Source organism: Miniopterus natalensis, chromosome 1 (assembly GCF_054644295.1).
Source record: "Miniopterus natalensis isolate mMinNat1 chromosome 1, mMinNat1.hap1, whole genome shotgun sequence".
NCBI classification, from domain to species: domain Eukaryota; kingdom Metazoa; phylum Chordata; class Mammalia; order Chiroptera; family Miniopteridae; genus Miniopterus; species Miniopterus natalensis.
The window spans coordinates 47206142-47228462 of NC_142081.1; the positions used below are offsets into that span (position 1 = coordinate 47206142).

The 22321-nt window shown below is 43.1% G+C and overlaps 1 protein-coding gene across 2 annotated transcripts in view; it reads right to left on the reverse strand.

The window, feature by feature from the left end:
- Positions 1-22321, reverse strand: part of MYZAP (myocardial zonula adherens protein) — an 83741-nt gene that overhangs the window by 15703 nt on the left and 45717 nt on the right. The window contains exon 11 of one of the 2 annotated variants that reach the window (XM_087821254.1): positions 3217-3300. In XM_087821254.1, the coding sequence (XP_087677380.1) occupies positions 3217-3300 (84 nt within the window). Of the gene's footprint in view, positions 1-3216; positions 3301-14950; positions 17819-22321 lie in introns of those variants that run through there. The other variant, XM_087821259.1, reaches the window with a different exon arrangement.

Here is a 22321-nt window from a genome sequence, read left to right on the forward strand (position 1 = left end):
AAGGAGAAGGGAATAATTAACATGGAAACAAGGAGAGTCTAGAAACGCCTTGTGTTCATGTCACTCAAAAGGAAAGTTAATATAAAGTGCACGAAAATATAATTTTAATGGAAAAGGAGGGTGAGTATAAGATGTGACAATTCGCATTGATTTTTAAAAGTAGGTTAAGGCAATGTAGTTTCTTTTACTACAGTATTCGTTACATGTGTGTTCATTACATTTCTGTGTTAAGTAGGAAAGAATAACAAAAGGGCTAATTGTAAATCAGGTCATCCCAGGACTTTAGTGCCCAGGGAAAGACTGGTTGGCCTCAGTAGTCATACAACTCGGCAGAAAGAGGGGCAGCAATTCACGGGCATCAGAGGTCACAGTCAGCAGTGTGTCTCTAACATGATAAACTAGTCACACAGGCCAAAGAGGAAAACCCAGTGCTCAGGCTCAGTCTCTCCTGTCCTAGGAGATGAAATCTCTACATGGTCCAACTAATTAATTATTGGTGAAATATTAATAAGGGATGTATTCGTTTCTAATAATGCTAACAACCAGGTCAGTGCATCACAATGACAAGGGGTCCTGAGTGTGAATCACCCTGAAGCCACCTAGGAATCAGCAGGGTGCCCACCCACATTCTCTCCCCTTCGCTATCAGGAAAAGCAATCCTATCTCTTTTGGATCTGGCAGATCACTGCTCCTGTCTCGAAAGTGCCCAAATGACATTAAGTCTAAGAAAACACTGAAATAAGTAAAATAGCCTTTGGAAACCAGCAGAAACAAGAACAGTAACAATGAAGAAATAAATTAGACCTGTGATATTTAATATTTTAGAACAGATTAAAGCATAAATGTATTATTCAATTTTGTCATTAACTTATTTTGTACCTGTTTTGTCTGCTGTTTAAGGTGGATGTTTGAAATGGTCAAAAGGAATTAGCCATACTAACTAACTAACTAAGGGAATTTAATCTATCAAATTTATAACCAATCTTTAAATGCTCAAGAAAAACTGGTTCAAAGTCTTGCTTGTTAGCTATACACAGTAGACACTGTCAGCCCCACCCATATGCTCTGGGCACTCACCATTTCTGACACACCACTGTGACTCTCCCTGCGGCTTCCTCTGACCAGTGGAGTCCAGGTCACTCTGCCCGCAGCAGAAGGGCCACAGCCCCCAGGCTCAGGCCTTAACCAATGGCTGACGGCAGTTAGTGGATAAAGGCCCCAGCTTTCTGAACTTTTGGGAAGGATAACTCAGAGCCAGTGGCACACATCTCCTAGAGACCCCACAGGGGTAACCCCCTCAGTAAGGCACCCAGTACTGGCTTTAGGCCCCTCCCTGTCTCACTTCCCTACCAGGGCTTCCTGGGATCACCTCCCAAATAAACTGTGTGGACTGATACCCACATCTCAGGATCTGGGCAACCCAAACTAGAATAGGAGAGGAGTTGAAGAAACCAAGCATTAAGCAAAGTACAAATAAGTGTATGGGCTTCTCCATGCACATTATTCCCTAGGACAATTCATAACCTACCGATAGGAGGGCCGGCTTGAGTAGCCCCACCAGGGAGGAGGAGGGGGAAGGGCACTGGGCACTGTCTCGGGTGACCTTCTGTCTCTCCTGGCAGCATCTCCCTCCTCTCTCCTGTAACCACCCTCTCTCTAGACCCATGAGCATCCTCTGCGACGCTCACTCTCTGACTCCCACTGGGCACAGTGTGATTCCCCTCACCATGAGCTACGGCCTCAGAGGGCAATCTTCAAGACAGAAATGTCCAGTCAGAAGGCAGGAGCTGGGCCCAGTGACTGTGCAGAAGACGGGAATGGCACAGGACAAGTATCTATTTACACAGCTGTCAGGACACTGAGACTCTTGGGCCTTGAATCTGCTACCAGGGCCCCATGGGCAATAAGGGACTTCTGGTTATGACTTTTGTAAGCAGTCCCTCAAAAAACGGAGTAAATGAAGACCTGGCTCACCACTCCCACAAACACAGTCGTTAAGAGCTCAGGCTTTGAATCCAAGCTTACCCTTCTCCTCTGCCACAGGGGGCGGGCCCTTAGCACTTGAACCTCGATTTCCCCATCTATAAAATGGGGGAACTATAATCTAACTCATTGGGCATGCTCTTAGTAAAGAGGACACCACTAACAAGTTACACGTTACTGAGCGCTCAGTACCGGCCAGGCACTCTATGTTCTCACTGCCGGGCACACACGTAGATGCAGTTAACAGCCTCACTGTTTGTAAGAAACTTCCCCAGCTTCAGCCAGCTAACACGAAGCACCAGTCTGATTCCACTCAACTTCCACGTCATACAGAGGATATGGAAAGTCATTAACAGTGCCCGACGAGTACTAGGTGCTTGATAAATGTCCCTTCTTTCCTGGCCCCTTACCTCACCCTTGTCTCCTGGGCTGTCCCTGGGGAGGGACTACAATGAAGAGACAGGCGAGGAGGGATTCAGGGGACTCGGAAGGAAGAGGCTCAGTGCCAAGCTCTTACTAAATACCCTTCAGAGCAAATAGTTTGGCTTCTCCTTCTGCTAATACCTCAGCCCTTAAAGTTCTTCCAACTCCATAATTTCCTTCTCTGGAACCTACACAAAATCCCCAAAATGACTTTCAAAAAGCCAGAAAGTCAGGAGTACTAAAAGGCTTTAAAGTTTCAGGTGAAAATTAAGTCACTGCCAAAGCACACTGACTCGGTGTCACAGAAGAGCAGCGACTGGGAGCCCGTCTCTCCACCTGGCCCTGGCATTTGCCGAGCTGGTTGTTCCTGAGCAAAGCCACCTGCCTTCTCTGTGCCTCCTTTATAAAACTTGGTTAATACAAAGATAACAATCCTTGCCTTGCCTTTCTTAAAGTTGCTGAGAGAATCATATGAGGAATGTATGTGAGAATACTTCGCAAATTATGAAGCACTACACAAATGTTGGCAATGATCAGTATTAATCAAAAGCTTATCAGACTTGCTAGGAAAATCCTTGGACACGAAAAACAGCCAAAATCAGGGGTGAGCGGCAGGCTGGGGTGAGGAGAGCCAGGTGGTAAAGAAAAACTAGCTGTCAGAACCTCATTTTCAGTGTTGGCAGTTAACCTTCAATCAATTTTATAAGGCCAGGAAGTAGCCATATTTTTAATTAAGTGTCGATGGCAGGCTCAGCAACATAAAATTTAATGGTAGGGAAGACACCAGCTTAAAGAGACACGGCTTCTTACCTCTCCTTCTAAGAAAGATATCTTTTCTAGAAGCTGCAGTATTAAGAGCTGTTTCTGTTGCACCTTTTTCTTTAATGATTCAATCTAGAAAGAAACAAATTGAAAATGGTTAGTCAAAAACACAGAATTGTACAAGTTAGTCAACTGGTAGAGACGCCTTTGATTTCCATTTAGACAAAACCTACACATTTGGTTCTTTGTGGTTCATGGGACAGGAGTAATATGAGATGCTCTACGGAAAGGGGATTCCATGCCCAGGTAAGCCTGGGACATCAGACATGATTTTGGAGTGATATGTCATTAGGCTTATTTAACCTAATCTATCCACACTGATTCTTCCATGTGACCTTCATTACCATCCCACAGGTGTCCAGAGAACATGTTTTTGGAAATGCAGACACAAGGAACATGTTTTGGGAAATGCAGACACAACTCTACATAAAATCATTATTCAGTCTGAGGCACCCAGCAGATCAAAGATTCAGCTCTGTGATTCCTGTTAGTACATTCATATCTGTTCAACCAGGTGTCAAAATTTTTGGTCTGGGGAAAGGGTAATTGTCACTAAAAGTGCTAATGAAATTCAGAGGACTGGGGACTCAGTGGCCTGGGGTGAACAGGGAAGGCTCCCTAAAGAGACAGACTTGAGCTGGGCTCTCACCTTAGTTTTTTAATACATATATTCTACCTTGGACTCCTCTTTGTTCTTCATTCACATGTCATGTTTCCATAGACAAACTGTAGATGCCCTAAAAGCAGGAACCAGGGAACTCCGTACCAGGCCATGTCTCAGATACCAGCCAGAATAGTGTGTAGGTTCATTAAGTAACTCAAGATTTTAAAGACTGCACTAAGTTTCCAACAATCTTGTATATTAAATGTGAACATTTGAAAAATCTTTTTTAAAATCCCTCTCAATGCAAAATGGCTTAATTCCTATAAAAAGTACAAAAATGCAATTGCATTTACCCTTTGACTGGGTGACTCCATTTCTAAGAATAGATCCTAAAGACACAGCAGCCAAAATATGAAATGACTTGAACACAGGATTTTGGTTTTTTTAGAAAACAAAGTCTCTCAATAAATGACTGGTTAAATAAACCATGGCACATCTTAGTAGTGGACGTCTATCTAACCTTCAAGAAAAAATGAAGATCTCCAAAACACTGATATGGTGTGTTTTATGGCACGCTAGCTTTAGTGTAAAACAGGTGAGGACATATGAATACATATGTATTTGCAAAAGGAAATACTGCAAAAATAAAAACAAATCCTAATTATTAAGAAATAGTTACCAATAGGGATGGGGGGAAAATTTGATAGAGGAGACCAAACAAAAGAAAGACTTTTCTGATAAGACTGTATTACATAGGTTTAATTTTGAAAGAATATTTTACAGATTCGAAAAATAAAAGCCAAAAAGGAAAAAGTAAGTAAATCCTAAAACTTGAAAATGAACTGAAATAAAGAAACTTAACTGTATATCAAATCAGTGAAAAGAATTAGTTCAAGCATTGTATGAACAAGGTAATTTGACTATATTTTTTAGTGGAATGTATTCTAAAGGTAAAAAGAACTGCAAAAAAATCTCTCATTCACCAGGAAAATTGTTAGTAGTAATATCAGCATTGTTATTTTGAAACTATTTAATATATTATAGTATTATGTTTGGAACCAAGGTTTTTAGTGTAAGAAAAAGAAATGTAAGTATGAAATCAAAGAAGGAAAAAGAGTTATATTAAATTTGAAGTTAAAATCTCAGTATAAACTCATAATCTTTCATTTTCTTTTGTTAAATACTCATTTCCTAACTCTGTCCACTGAGAAAACTTAGAAACAATAACAAGAAGCACATACTATATCCAGATTGTGGTCTCTACATACCATTCCTCACCAAAAAGACACAGGACATCTTGAAAGAATGGCCCATTTCAAGGGGCAAAAAATATACTCAATAAACCCAGACACCTAATCATATTCAAAAACAAGGACATAAAGGGTTTTCCTTGGGCCAATCTGAGCATCAAAAAGAATAATAAATGGAATTGAATGGAATATATAGATATAAAAAACCCTGAGTATTCTATGATTCTTCAAAAACAAGAACAAAACAGCAACAACTTGTTGGTTTTCAACTCCAAAACCATTGGAGGTGAAAGGGCACAAACCCCTTATTTACCAACTGGGCAATTCAGAGGAAAGAATGAAGCATTTACCCTGCCTTTCTTGTACAAACTGCATTTTGAGATGACTAAAAAGTCCTAGTTTATGAGGGAAAAAGTTTTACTTTTCAGAAGAAGTCCAGTTAATAAATGGGGAAAGAAAGATACATTTAGAAAACCACCATTGTGCAATCCGACGAAACAACTGATTCAGGCCACCATCATTAATAGACGAAGCAGCGAGGGGCAAAGCTGGCAAGGGACTTTACAACTGTTTGGGGTTGGCGGCATCTGAATCCACGATCAGCCTTAGCATCATCGTTATATGGGAGGGACAGTCACACACTGTGTGCCCTAGAATGATGCAAAGTGAATCACACAGCACCACCATGAAGTATTCTTGCCTCCCTTCTCAACACACACACACACACACACACACACACACACACGAGTTGAAACTGCATCTTGTAAAGCTTCTAGAGCTAATAAGGAAAGAAAAAAGTCAGATCCAGAATTAGCAGACTTTTATAGGACAACTGGCATAGTTTCTGCAATGTCACTGGGTGGGGGTAAAACTGTAGATTAAAAGACTTAGAAACATAACAACCAAATGTAATGGACCTTCTCTGTGTGCTGATTGGAACAAAGCATCAGTAAAAGATATTTCAAAACAATGTTATTACAGGCTGGTTATTAAATGATACCCAGGAATTATCATTAATTTTGTTAAGTGTGACAATGGCATTATGATTATATAAGAAAAGGCCCACGTTTTAGAGGTGAATAGTGAAGTATATAAGAAACATATGCAGAATGTCCAGGACTTGCCCTAAAATAATTACATGAAGGGGGGAGGAGAGGAAAAGAAGGGGTAAATAAAGCAAAGATCTGGCTATTTGTTGAATCTGGGTAGTGAGCCTTCAGAATGTCATGGATTATTCTCTCTGTCCTAAGTGCATTTGACATTTTCATTATGAAATATTTTAAATTCCACCTGGTGTCAAAAAATATAACCCTCCAACATGAAAGCAAACCATACAAAATGGAATATAAGATATATGTTTAAGAAAAATGTCCAATGTTGATAATAATTGAAGAACTTGACAATTTAAAACGGTAATGAGGTATCCTTTAATACCTGTTAAATTTGCCCCAAACTATTGACTGAAGAAATTAGTGCTGGAAGGGGTGGGAGAGACAGCTACTCTCATGTGTTGCAGGTGGCATTGTAAATTAGAATGACCCTTTGGGCAATTTAGCAATAAATATTAAGAGCCATAAAGCTGTTCGTACCCTTTGACCCACTAATTCCACTCCTGGGAATTTATCCTAAGAATACAATTCAGAAGTAGGAAAAAAAGCTATATATACAAAGATGTTCTTGCTCCTATTATTTATAATAGAGAAAATGGAAATAACCTTAATGTCTAGCACTAAAGGAATGGGTAATAAATTATGGAATATCAATGTGATGGAATATATTACACAAACACTGAAAACAAATATATTGCAACATAGGAAAGTGTTTACAAAGAGCCTCAGGGGATAGAAAAGGGAAAGTTTACAATGGCGAAGGTAAAAGCTAGAAGAGAAGTTAGATAAACTAAATCAGTCGGGGGCTGGGGTAGGATTATGGGCAAAACAAAAAAGTTATTTTGTTTAAATTTCCTTCAACTTTTGGAGAAAAAAAATTTTCAAAAATTACCCTTATATTAGTGTTCTTTTTTCATTCCTTCCTATAGAGTCAAGATCTTTAGAAGTTGACTTGAAAATTTTTAAATGATAGGTAAAATGGGTACTGAAATTAACTAAAATGTTCCAAGAAGGTCGGAGGCAATATTCCATCAAATAACATAATAGTTTCGCAACACGTTTCACTGTCTCTGAGTAATCGGAGCGGCTGGTGAGTCAGGAGGAGGCTGACCTGTGGTGAGGGCTCCCTAATGAACAGCCCATGGGAGCATTTTCATTTTAAAAAGAACGAAATACAAGGCAAGATGTCACCTGCGGAGAGCTGCGGGGAGGATTCGGGGTGTTCTCAGGAGCGGGCGGGTTGAAAGAGCGCAGGGGCCCCTCTTCCAAGGGGAAAGGCCAGGCTCGGGAGGATTCGGGGTGCTGCCGCTTCTGCCCGGCTCCTGTTCTCAGCGGCCGGTGCTTCAGGGAGCGACGTGCTCCTGTGCTGGATGAGCACCGGGCGCGCACGTTGCCCGCCAGCCTGGAGCGTGTCTTGCAGAAGTGCCCCGTGATTGTGTCGGGGGGGGGCTTGCTCGGATTAGGGAGGAAAGGACAGGAAGGCTGGCAGGCGGCCCATGACTGCCTTCTCCCTATGGGCTACCAATGCTGAACCCCAGCTTAGTCTCCCCTGGAGCGCATTCCAGGCCTTCTCCCAAGTGAGGAGATAAGTAAGTTTCTAAAATAAGCTGAGGTGCACGCTTCTGGGTTTGATAACCTTTTAGGTAACATCTGACTGCCAAGTCTGGTTCTTCATCCACAATGCTAACGCACACGTTTATGTGGAAAATGGTGTTTTTTTCACTGCCCACTTCAAAGGGCCTTGAAATATTGTCTCTTATTGCACCTAGCATATGATAAACACTAAAAAACAAACAAACAAACAAAAACCCAGCTACTACTACTATGGTATTACTGCAGTTTCTCCCTCCTAGACTGTGAGCTTCTTGAGAGTAAAGACCTTGGTCACTTTTATATTCTCAGACAATGAATGAATCCATCCATCCATCCATCCATCCATCCATCCATCTATCCATCCATCCATCTCTGAACAATCCATCCCTTAGACATCAGGGAACAGACTCTTGAAGAGACCTTGATGGACCAAGGTGGACGTGTCCCCACAAGCACCCCTCAAAATCAGGGGTTGCCCAGAATCCATGGTACCGTGCAGCTTGTAAGTGAAATTCATATGGTACCTTTGCTCTCATTTTTTGACGTGTTGAAGTTTATAACTTTGACTGTCAACAGGTTTATGTGCCCTCCTGGAGCAGCATTTCCGTCTACCTGTCACCAGGTGGTGGTAAATAACCCAGGTTACCAGGCTCCAGTCAGGGCAACAGGAAGGGAGAAATCAGAAGCACTCACTTCCCAGACCTAGCCTATTTTATCTATATAAGAACATAACCTTGTTGCAGCAGTTAAATTGAAACATCAAATCGTAGACCCCCTTATAGAGCAAAGGGAAGAAACCCATCTTGGTAAAATCTGGAAACTTTTTACTGATGTTAATAGGATTTTTTATAATTTTCATCTCCATTGGCATGGTTTTTGGTGACTCATACTGAATATGTGTCTTGCGGGCTAATTGCTCATGCAGGATATTAGGTCTCTAAGACTATAGGCCAGTTTGATATTTAAGGAGGGGAGGGAGGTCTTCAAGTTTCTTAGAACTGCCCATGGCTTTTCCTCACGTCAGTCACAATTGAGTGGCCCACATAGGTGGTCCGAGCTAAACAATCCCTCTTATCCAAAGCCAACCCCTGGAATCACCTGGGGGGAGTGTTTACAAAATACCAACTTCTAGGCTCTACCTACAGGGGCTCTGAATGTATCACTCTCCTACTTAAAAAGCCACCCAAGCTTCTAATATTCAAACTTCCTCGCGTGGACATAGGCCCTCTGCTGTGGTCCCACCCTATCTCCCCAGTTTCGTTGCTTGCCTGTCCTGTCTCAGAATGAACCCTGCAGAAGAGCCCCTCCCTCCTCTTAGCACTCCATGGACACACCACGGTCCTGCCTCCAGGTCTTGGCACAGGCCGGCATCTCCACCAGGCATGCCCTCCCACCCTCCCTCCCCTTCCCCACCAGGAAACCCCCTGCTGTCATGAAGAACGAAAAGGTCACCTCCCCGCTGTCTTCCCAAGTCCCTCAGGCTGGCCTTGTGTCTCCCTCCTCAGTTCTACCTCAGCCCTCCCAGCAAACCCGTCAGGAGACACCACTGCCTTCACCACCCTTTATGTACATCTTGCCCTTGCACAATACAGCAGACCCACCTGGAACAAATGTATAGCGTATCAACTATCTTATAAGAAAGAGCAGATCTCTGAGGAGGTGAAATCACCCTCATCAATCCACACAGGAGAGGATTCCTCTCAATCTGTTTCAAAAAGAGCTTGTGTGTCAACCAGACCAAAATGAAATTGTACAGAAGCTGAGTGAGGTCCTGTTGTGTATGGATTCATACAACCCTGGGGGCTGCAAGGCTCTTCAGCTTCCTGGAGGTTTTTCCATTAGTGACGGATGCACAGCACGCGGATGATCTTGTGTGAGACGACAGAATATGACGCAGCCCTGGAATTAGAGCTATGTGACTAGGGCCCAGCTATGCAAAGCTCGTGAACCATAACCCACCACTGAGGCTGGGAACGCAGACGGAAATGAAGGGATGTAAGACATGGCAGCAGCAAATGAGTGTTCAGTGCTAGGCAGCACTTGATGTGGTTTTTAAAGAAATGACACTTGGGATGTTTTCTTTTACCAGCTGCCTAATGATAATATGCAAGTATCTGAAAAATGCCTTAAAAACAGGAAAAAAAATGCCTTAAAAACAGTTCATTAGCTCCCACATATAAGTGAGATCGTGTATTTGTCTTTCTTTGACTGGCTCATTTTCCTCAGCATAATACTTCCCAGGTCCCCCATGTTGTCTCGAAGGGTAAGAGAACAAAATAAACTAACAAACAAAATAGAGTCAGAGACATGGAAGCACGCAACAGGCTGAGGCTTCTCAGAGGGAAGGCGGGGCGGGGAAAGATTAACCAAAGAGCTTATACGCATAACCCAAGGACACAGACGGCAGTGGGGTGAAGGCCTAGGGAGGGGATGCGAGTGGGGAGGAGGGGGTCAGTGGGGTGCTAAAAAAGGGGACATCTGTAATACTTTCAACAATAAAGATAAATTAAAAAAAAAAAACAGGAAACACTGAAACAGAGTACAATACTAGAAGGTATGTTATTTGTTTGCTTGCTTGTTTACTAATAAGTTATGATATTGTTTATTTTCTTTGAAATTACATTTTATTCTGTTTTCATTCTAATTTTTTTAAAAAATTTATTGACTTTATTAGGGTGACATTGGTTGATGAAATTATGTAGGTTTCAGGTGTACAATTCTTTAAAAAATCCTCTGTATACTGTATTGCGTTCACCATCCCAAGTCGTCTCCTTCTATCACCATTTATCCCCCCTTCACCCTCTTCTACGTTTTCATTCTAATTTTAAGAATAACCAATTGAAACCACAGACGCTTTTATTCAAAACCAGGGTAGGAGGGCTGTGTGTGGTGGCAGGAAGTTTCCCAACCTCTGGTCACCAACACCCCTGCTTGTGTCACTCCTTCCCATGGGCCCTCACTTAAAAAGACTTCCTGCTTTAAACTGCACGGTCAAGAAACGAATCATTTTCCCATTGCAAAATATATCAAAGATGAAAGACTGCCAATCAAAGCTTCAAATCAAAATGAGATATCCAGGGTTCTGAATTCTAGGTCAAAGTAAAGCAATATGACACTTTATTGTGAGTCCCAGTAGACTTTTCCCAGGAAATTTATGCTGTGAGATGACTTGAAAATGTCAGAAAAAAATAGCTTGAAGATCCCCATTACTGTTTTCAAAACACCTAGAGATCCACTGAACCAGTGAACTGATCAGGGCAGGAATGGAACAGGACAGGCAAGAACCTTCCAGAGCTCACTCAGGGCTTTAGCCACCCTCTCCCTTCGCTGCCTCTTGTCCTGACAGGGCCTTGTGTTCAACCCAAACCTCCTGTGATCTGGCAAACAGTTGTCTCCATTTCCCTCAACAAAATAGGAAGCATGCTTGATCCCCACGTACCCACCGTGAAAAATGAGAATAGCCGATATTTTACATTCTTTCTCTGAAAGGGTTTTTTTTAAATTTTTGCTACAGTTTCTCTTAATCCTATTTTACAAGTCTTGTAACACTGTCATTTCATAGTTATGCATTTTAAAGTGCACTCTCCTCGATAAAAACCACCGAAGTAAGAATTTTAAAAATAATAAAGTTACCCTCTTTTCCTGAGAAATAATAAAGCATCGAGAAATACGGCCAGATGGGCATCCGGCCTGCACTAACACAGCACGCAAGAACCGCTTTAAAAGGACACAGAAAGGGTACATTATCTCATTTTGGGGGGAGCGAAGGAAATGAATTAAGGCCACAACAAAACGAAACTGAAAAATTGCTAAATGAAGCCCTGAGTGGGGAAAATGAAAAATCAATGAAGGAGCGGAGGGGAAAAGGTACATTTTTCATCTTCATGGGCTTGATTGGGTTTGCAAAAATTCATTTTCAATTAATGTGTCTTGTGGCATTCAGCCAGGCTAGATATGAACAGGGCACATATTTTAATCAATTTTTCCTATTAAGTTTGAAGTTATATATCATAATAGAACTATACCATTCAAAGGGATCCGTTGAAACTGGCATCTGAGGTAACACAATCTAATTTGGTTTGATTTCTCTCTTAGACTAAAGGGAACTCAACTTCTCCTGGAGAAGGGCAGCGGCCTGAGTCTTCGGAGAACGAATAAGCCGGCTTTGCAGCCGGCGCACAGCCACGGGGAGGAAGAAAGGGGGGCACCGGGCACCGGGGCTTCTGCTGGGTTCTCAGCAACAGCCCTAAGGGTGGTCATCCCCACCGAGGTGCAAACTGAGGTTCCTCGAGTTTCATAGTCATTCATCCCTCAGCAATCACCCGCGGTCACCTCTGCCTCGGACCCAGGGTTAGATGCCGGGAGCACAGTACTGAGCAAGGAAGGCCTGGTCTCCACCTTCACGGAACAAACATCCCAGTGGGGAAGGCAGGCAGTAAATGGAGAAAGAACTGCACGAGCAAGCAGAGGGATGCTCGCTACCCCCGAATACAGGTTGCTGATGGGGTGAGGGAAAGGGTCAGACCACACGGCTAATGACCAGCTCATCCCTGCTAGCCTGGGACATCCAGGTCTTAGCACGGACGTGTCCCATGCCAGGAACTTCTCATTCTCAGACAAACCAGCGCAGTGGTCGCCCTGGAGCTTGATGCTGGCAGGGCTGAGATTCAAACCCACATCCCCCTGATGTAAGGCCCAGGCTCCTTCATTCGCACCACACTGATGTTTATAGGTTTGCCCCCATCCGTCCTGGGTGACAACCGATCGCTGCGATGCTGCCCAGGAACTAGGCAAGGCTGGGAAGGAATTCTGGGGCCCCACATCTGTAAGGCTCTTCTCTCTCTTCTGTGACTTTGGAGGCGGAAGGTGGGATGGAGGAGAGGGTGCTCTGAACTTCTCCGTCCCTGTGCTTTCCTCGGTGGATATGGGATCAGGGACAAAAGACCATACATTGGACAGGAATATCCAGGGAAAGAATCATTTCAGATGAATGTACTGAGATATGTATATGGACGTACCCAGCTCCACACCTGGCACAAGGCTGGTGCTAAAAATAAAAGTTCCTAAAGTTCCTGAATATGGACCCAGGCCTGCACCAGCCAGGACTCCCCTGGGAGCTTCCTAGCTGCCTGTCCTGCCCCTCTCCCCTCCAAACTGCCCAGCACCCCCTGAAGAGCCATTAAGGAACTGAGAGCAAAGTAATAAAGGACATTCTCTTGGCTTAGTGCTGATAACCCACCACAACTGGGCTCAACCCACATTTCCAGCCTCTTCATTACGATTCCCTCCCACAGTCCCGTCAAACTAGGTTAGTGCTCCCTGAACTCGCCCTGCACTTACTGGTCTCCGTGTTTTGGGGTTTTGTTTATTCCATATCTTGTCTGGCATGTCCTTTTTCACCCACTCCACCCCTGCCCAGAATAATCCAGTCCACCCTGCAAGACGGGGTCAAATATCACCTCCTCCCTAAAGACTGGCCTCCCACACCGACTAGTGAGCGCGAGTTCACCGGCCACTCCTCATGGCAACCTCTGCAGCACCTGCTGCTGCGTCATTTCCATTTTGTTGATAAGGAAACAGTGTTGGAAAGAATGAGTCACTCACTAAACATATAAAGGCCAGGCAGGAGCAAGGGCAAGATGCAAACTCAGGTTTCATTTGCCACTGAGTCTGTGAGCTTAACTACTGGGGGCCTCGGCACCCAGCTCACGCCCCTGCGCAAGACTTACCGCTTTCTGCCTTAGTTCTAACAGGTTTTAACGTCAACCAGAAAGTCCTCCGAGGGCAGGAACTCACACCCATTTCGGCATTTGGTTCATGAAAGATGCTTCTCCGATGTTCACTAACTGGCCCATCAGAGAAGAGCTCCCCGTGAACTGGACCTAGCTCATCACCCCTATTCCCGCTCCTAAACCTGAGCACTGGGCTTCCCGCGGACGTCAGCAGGGGGGCAGGAGAACAGGAATTCTTAAAGGCAGTGGCACAAGGGAAACAGCCCCAGCTTGACAAAGGTGACGTGAAAAAAATCAGTGGGGCAAGGATGGACCATTCAATTAATGCTGTTAGAGAAACAAGCTTTCCATGACCTCCCACCCCCACCGCAAAAGCGTGGCCCTATTCGTATCACATATACAAACGAAAAATTCCACATGGGTTATTGTTTATTTGTTCCATAAATATTTATTGAGCACCTGTTCTAGGCCAGGGACTATTCCAGCTGTTAGAGATACAACTATGAACAAAGCAGACGAAAGCCACTGCCCTCGGGGAGCTTACATTCTAGCGGAGGGAGACAGGCAACAAGGAAATAAGCACAACGGGTAAGTGTAGGACGAACTACAAGGTAACAGGACAGACAGCTGTGCAGAAAGCACGAAAACGGACAAACGTGCGAGTTGGGGTGGGAGGCTTGTGATGAAAAACCTAAAGATAAAAATGATCTCTAAAACGATCGCAAAAAATATCCTTATGGCAAACAAACAAGACACACAACACAGCACAGAAACACTGGTAACTTTATATCAAAATTAAAAACTTGTATATTACACAAAACACCATAAATAAACAAACACCACCGACTGAGAGAAGATAATGGCATCGAAATATCTTTTGATAAATGATGAATACTGATAGTATACAGAGTTCTTACACATCAACAGGAAAAAAAGATAAACAACCAAAGGGAAAAGGCCGATTCAGGCACATGGAAGCCTGAATGGTCAACACACTTAGGAAGATGCTCAACCTCAACAGTCGTAACAGGCTGGACACAAATTACAATCCAAACAAAGAGATGCTATTTCACAAATGGCAAAAATTATAGTCCGACATGCCAAGAGGTGTGGAGAAATCCGCCTTCCCACACGTGATGGGTGGAAGTGTATGTCTACTTTGGAGAGCAATGGGCAGTATTGGCAAAGGTGAAATGTTGCCAACCCCAGGCTCTGGCAATTCCCCCTCTAAGTGTATTCCCCAGTTTGAGAAGCACAGAGACATGTTTGGCGTTGTTTGTAAAAGAATAAAGATTTGGAAAAAAGCTAAATGTCTATCAATAGGATACATTATAATATATTTGCATAATGGAATATTACACAGCCATTACAATGAATAATTTAGGTCTATATGTAACAACATCAAAGACAGATTGGGGAAAGAAGTTGCAAAATATATACAATAAATTTTACTTATTTATATATTATACATAAAGATGTACATACTTTTTTAAACACATTAACTGAGCATATACTGATAATAGACACTTATGTAGGTGGTAAGAGCATCAACACATGGTCTGCATGGAGACCAAATTGCCTCTAAAGAGGGAGGGAGGGAGGGGGAAGAAGGAAAAAGATCAGAACTGGAGAGGAAGAGAGAGAGAACCTCCTCTTTGTCTGTAATGTTTTCTTTTATTTAGAAAAAATATGAAACATGCCAAAATGTTAACATTTGACAATCCTAGAGGAAAGTACTGAGGTTTTTGTTCTTATAGTTCTCTATAATTTTTTGTATTTAAAATTTTGTTCCAATTAAAAAATAATTATAAGCAAAGAATGAATGCTGGTTTTGAAGTCCATGAACCCAGCACCAATACCATTTGCTAAAAAGAAGAGTGTACTTATTTTTTAAGACTCAGCTTCCTATGCTTAAAAAAATTAGGCTAATAATACCTCCCCCAGAGAGTTAAGGTGGAACTGTGAGGTCACCCATAGCCTTGAACCACGAGAAATATCCACTAGCTGGTAGTTATTTGGAAGGAGCACAGCTTCACATACTCTCTACAGGCAGACCATGGGCGCGCAGCCTCTAAGAAATACTGCAGAGCCAATTAGAAACAATCTCAACAAAGAGAAAGTGGACTCAATGACATTTACAAAGAAAAGACCTTCTCCCTTGAAAGGATGATTTGTATCATGAACACTCATCAGTACATGTCACACAATGAAACTGCAATACTCCTTTCAATAATGCATAGAGAAAAGAGGCTCACACACATGTGAGCTTTCTGATACCTTCTAAAACCAACATTTTTTATAAAGTACCTAATATTTTAAAATAAAAAAGTGAATAATACAATGTTGAATACTAGAATCTGAAACTGTAACATTTTTATTTACTGTAAATACATTCTGCCTCAAATTTTTGAGTAGCACCTCCTTTGGGTGGAAGCCTGAGTGGCCATGAGACAAAGCTGTAGCCTTAAGAGACGAAAGCTAAAGATCCAGTTAAGGGGAGCAACAAGGGGTGGGGGTGCAGCAGAATTTGAGCACCTAACTCAGGTGTGACAGGCAATAAGTGAAGTCCACACCATGGAAAGGGTGAACTGGACACAGGCAAAGGCAGGAGCAGATGGAGGGAGGTCATGTCAGGCTGGGACCCAGATCAAGGAGATCACCAACTAGCTGAGGACCCAGTGTCAGTTCCAGGGGAGGCATACATGAGGCACCGAAGGCATAAAATTTTGGAGGCACTCTCAGGATCCTGCAGACAACCTCAGCACCTCACCCATTCTCTGAACCACAAAATAAAGTCTATCTGACCTCCAAGTACTATCTGTAGTCAAGGGAGAAAAGCTCACCTTGGTGACCCACTTTCTTTACAAGTCATTACATTTTGGTTTCATACTATTTCACTTTTTTGAAGCTGGGTAATGAATCTATTTCACTAGAACAAATGCCAGGAACTTTCCCACCAGAGACTTAGAAAAACATGAGGGAAATGAAAGCATATATCCCTGTAAACAGTTCAGGTCACGACACTAGAGTGACACCTAGGTTAGCAATTCTCAAATCTGACTCAAATCTCCCTGGCAGAAGTCTGGGTACCCAGCAGAGTATCTGAGGACCTGCACTTAAACAGAATGCCAATGCAGGCTAACTGTGCTAGCAGTTCATTACTAATATGGAAATCTATTCATCTGCTTCCTTTCCCATCCAGTGCCTACATGCTTATGCTAGGCAGAAGCATCTCAATGAAAGACCAAAGGCAACTACTGACAAGAAAGCATCTACCTGCCCACTTGCCATGAAGAAGTGGTGGGAGTGGAGAACTACCCAACGTCTAATTGACCTTGTCCCCTTAATGAACTCACTCCATTAGCCCAGTCCATTAGCTCACGTGGGCTAATACCACCCACTGACTAGTACTACCACTGCTGCTGCTACTACTAACTAGATTAAGGAACACTAAGTTTTGATGAGATACCAGCACCTGTGGCTCTCTCCAAAAGACCCCCATAAAAATAAAGCAGGCGTGAAGTATATTTCACTTTGATATATTTCAGCCGAATCTATGTCTCTCTTCACCAGATACACTCCTTTTCATGGAGTTAGTTGAACTGTCTATTCAGGCAAAATGCCTGTGGTACTAGAAGCCAACCAAACCTTCTTAAATAAAGAGGAAGGTGCTAAGTGGACTAGTGCTGTTGATCTCCATTCACAGGCCATCCGCAGAGCCACCTCTCACACAGAAACGTAATCAAGCTACATGGACACTCGGCTGCTTCTGCATTTTCTGGGGTGGGATCTGGTGGGAGCACTTCCTTCCCGGAGCCCTGGAGTTCGTCCAGCCCACTCCCCGTCTCCTTAGCAGGTGTCCTCGGCCGCGTCTCCATACGTAAGGCTCCATTTTCCAAGGTCTTAGGACCAGCCTCCACCTGGCACTTTCTGAATTATATTTTAGTGCTATTTTTTCATCGCAGCTCCTTCTTTGAGGTCTAGGAACCCAAGTTTCTAAAAGTACTCTGGATCTTTGAGCTCTCTTGACTCTGCGGTGTGAGGCTGTACAAGTTGAGGTGAAAGTATGTGGTGTTTTCACAAATAAGAGCCCTACATGGTCAAGTTTTCCTTTTAATAGCATGTCCTTCCTGTTCTGTTCATCGGCTCATCAGCTACATGCCACCTCTTCCCAGCAGAGAGTGCAAGTTCTTCTAGTCTCGAACAATAAAAGGAATCGCTTCCAACCCGGGGCAGGCTACCATTTTATCATCTTCCAAAGAACCGGAGACTAAATCTGAAGAAGAGCTCGTGTGACATGATCTGGAAACAGTTGAATTGAGTCAATTAGGGTTGTGGGCTCAGAGCTATGGCCTCTTCCCCCTACCCCCATCTGGCTAATCATCAGTGCTGGAGATTACACTGAATCCTCTATACACGGGGCATTTGGCAAAAAATGTACTTTTGTGTTGTCAATTTCAGCACACCGCATAATAATTTCAAAATAAATTGCTAATAAATGGCTGAGCCATTTAAAATGGAAGATTCTGGGGATGCAGAGAATTGTTTTAAATTGCTTTGTTCATAGCCCTGGCTTGTGCACCTCAGTTGGCTGAGCACTGTCCCATGCACCAAAAGGTTGCCCGTTTGATTCCCAGTCAGCGCATGTGCCCAGGTTTCAGGCCCGATCCCCGGTAGGGGGTGTGCAGGAGGCAGCCCATCGATGTTTCTCTCTTTCTCCCTCTCCCTTCCTTTGTCTCTAAAAATTAATTAAAAAATCTTTTTTTAAAACTGTTTTGCATATAAATATTCTACTCAAAGAACAGATGGCTAAGCTAGAACACAGCCCAAAGCACGGAAAGAGGAAGGTCACCCAAAGATCCCATTTGGCCCATAAGATTCCCAAGGAGAGAAGGGCAGCCCTGTGTATTGGTCAAAAAAATCAACCCAGTGGCTTTTGCTTTTAATGCATTTAACTTTACTTTGGGTACACACAGCAGGAACCGACCCATCAGTAGTAATAATAATAATAGCAGCTGAATATTTATTGGGTATTTCTTATGTTCCAATTAATATGCTGTAAGTACTTTCTATAGAGTTGATCCTTGAACAGCACAGATTTGAACTGTGCAGGTCCACTTATATGAAGATTTTTTTCATTAAATACTTAAAATATGTTTTCTCCTCTTTATGATTTTCTTAATAACATTCTTTTCTCTAGCTTAGTTTATTGTAAGAATACAGTATATAATACACATAACATACAAAATATGTGTTAATCAATTGTTTATGTTATTGGTAAGGCTTCCAGGCAACAGCAAGCTATTCGTAGTTATGTTTTGGGGGAGTCAAAAGTTATACACGAATTTTCAACTGCACGGGGTAATCTGTGTTGTTCAAGAATCAATTGTACATCATCTCATTTGACTCTTACAGAAAATCCTCTCAGGTAGATACTGCTATCAACCATGTTTTTCAGGCAACAAACTAACTTACTGAAGGTCCCCCAACTAGTAAATGCAGGTATGTCTGCTTCTAAAAAGTCCACGCTTATCTCCATTCTAGGTACCTTACACTGTAAACCCATAAGGCTCTCTATCTATACTTCTCCCGGGTCTCTAATTCAGGGGGTGCATACAGATTCGGGGCCTGGGGGATAAGTTATAGGGACTTGCAAAGAGAAGCCCTGCTTTGCCAACTGGCTCAAGAGCCAGCAACTAGTAACTGAAACCTCAACTCCCAAAAGAGTCACTTATCATCTATTCTCCCTCATCCAGTTTGTCTCCCCCAAAACTGTTGCATTTTAACAAGAGATTCACTCTTTAAAAATCTAACGGATGATAATTAAATACTTTCAAAACCATTTCTTAGGAGTTGCAAAAATGTTTCGCCTAGTCTTGCACTTGAGAAGTGGTCATTGTTAATACTACTATTTCAACAAGGTACTGTGTTCTTTTCTTTCTAAGACAGGTCAGTGTGGCCAAGAATAAGGTCTTCTGTGTAGACAGAAATGATTGATTCAAACCACGGCAAGGCCAGACACATGCACACACAAGCACTGGGGGGAGAGGACTCATGAGAACCACTTTTGATCTCTTTGTTAGTGGTAGGCTCTCAGCTTCCACTGGAATTGGATTCTGTCCCTTTAAGTCTCTATCACCTGTTTAACAAGTGTGCCCAAATCTACCTGCCTTAGTAACAACTTCTCTCTAGGTGGACATGGGTCACCTCTGGGAAGTTTTATTATCTGGACACCACCAGGCCAATAGAGTTGTTAAGAATGAGCTTTCTAGATGGAGCTGTCTAGATGGGCCTGAGGGGACCTTCCGATGGTCACACACTTGGACCAGCCTTCCACCTCAGTGCTCCTGGGCCCTGCTGCCTGGTCTCCCGGGCTTTGTTCCCTTGAGTTCTTCCTACCCCAAGTTTACTGCCAGCTTTCCACCTCAGGCACTGCAGCTCCTGAGAGAGGCTGGCTGAATTCATTAATGACCTGAAAGCCCAGCATGGAAACGCATACCACTGTTCTAAGAATCCAGAACATCAGTTTTCAATCCTGGCTGCATACTGGAATCTTGTGGAGCTTAAAAAAGCCAACCAACCAACCCCCCCCCCCCCCCCCAAACCCAGTCCCTCCCTCCTACTCCCATCTGCCAGGCTCTGGAATTTTTTAAAGCTTCCCGCTGATTCTAATGTGCCGCCTACATGGAGAAGCACTAACAAGAAAATCAATTCCGGGCACCTTTGCACTCATTAAACATCTAAATTATAGAAAGGGGTAGGGGATGCAATTGCTTTCTTCAAAAGAAAATTCTAAAAAAATAATGCCTCCTCTGAAACTGAAAGAAAACCTCTTCAGACACTTTCTGCTGGAAGAAACATTTCACCAGTGACAAACACAATGGGAAAGTAGGACGAAGTGATAAAACAAAAGGATGCCTAGGTTTGAAACGGAAAAGGTAAAAGAAGTCTTATGAAGTTACTATATATTCAGCTGAATAATATCAGTGCCCACTGGCAAAAACATAAGTCCACCTTTCTGAGGGCAAACCGAATCAGATTTTTCCTCCAGCCAATTTTCCCCGTGGCAGAGAAGCCACTTAGGCTGGCAGGGGACCCGGCCTCGGTGGGCGCAGGCAGAGGCGTGAATGGCCCTGCACTGCTCTGGCCTCAGGTTCCTCCCGGCCTTTTCCTCCTCCCTGAGCCCGGGTTTCTTTGACGGCAAGCTCAAGAATGCAATGCCATCTAGGCAAAGGACCTAATCCCAGTGCAGCTTTTCAACAGAAGCATGACATCCAAGCACGAGGTTTACTCTGGAACTCGGATGACACCAGAAGGAAGATCCCCAGCCACGCCTGCGCCACTCCCTACTCTGTCCCAGCCCTGGTGAATGATGGATGAGTGAATTTCCCCACAGGTGCTGTTTTTTTCAGTCCCTCTCTATTTTCTGGCAAACCCTTGAAAGTCTAAAGTAGCGATTGTGGGGCTTGTTTTTTTTTTTATTTTTTGTCAGAGCTAGAACCAGTCAGAAGAACAACTGATGGAGGGAGACAGAAGTCCCTGACCTCCACTCCAAAAGGAGACTAATTAGGAACAAAGATCTAGCCCAGTGGGGATATTTGTCCCCACACTTCACACAAAAATCTTTGAGTTGCCTTTTTCCAATGAACTTGACCCCATAAGATATACACTAATTCTTCGTTTCTAAAAGGCCCATGCTGCTCTTTTGTTACATGCACAAGTCCTTGCTGAAACATGACAAATGTCCCACACCATGACAATCAAGCCATTATTGAGCTATGGATTGCAAAACCTAGGCTGGTTATGTTTTATTCAGATTTTTATTATTATTATTAAGAAATTACATCGTACTGAGGTGGAAGGAAATATATTGCCTAACATTTAAGGGTTCCAAGAAACTCAGTAATAATACCTGAATGGTTGGAGCTGAAAAAAGCAGCACATTATTTTAATAAACTGAGTTTCCTCATAGACATTAGGACTAAAATGATACCAACAATCAGTGGAAACTGGATTCCTACAGGTGGTGAATATGAAGCTATCTCACTGACAAGCTTTTAGACTTCCTGGGAGGGAAGGAAAACTGTCCGGGACATTTGCTGTCTCTGTTTTTAGGTCAAATTTGTCTTAATATTTGGGTAGCTGGAGTTCACGGATAAAAATATATTTCCCTCCTAAAGTCAGAGTTCAAGATTCCACAAGTAATTAATTCAGTAGTCTGGGTTTTTGTTTTGTTTTTGTTTTGTTTTGTTTTTGTTTTTAATCTTCACCCGAGGATATGCCTTTCATTGATTCTAGAGCAAGAGGGAGCGAGACGGGGAGAGAGACGAAAAAAACCCAACATTGATCGGCTGCCTTTCTCATGTGCCATGACCAGGGATGGAACCTGCGACCTGGGTATGTGCCCTGACCGGGAATCAAACCTCAGCCCTTCAGTGCAAGGAACAACACTCCAACCACTGAGCCACACCGGCCAGGGCAGTAGTCTGGGTTTTTTAAAATTTGGTCCAAATGCCTTAAAGTGATTTAATTATAATTTTGTGGATTTTGGTCATTGTGTAAAGTAATGATAGTGCTGAGATCATAACAGCAGGCACAGCCTAGTAAACAATAGAGAATTCTTTATTTATAAGGAGCTTCTATCTCAACTTCTTATGTCATTAGGAATGTATCCAGGGTGAAGGGCTAAATACCTTCCCAGGGCCTCCAGTATTAGAAATGTTTTCCATATGTTGAACCAAGAGCTGAAATTTGCCTTTTCTCAGGTGCCACCCAGTGGTTCCAGCCCAGCCTTGCATTGCAATA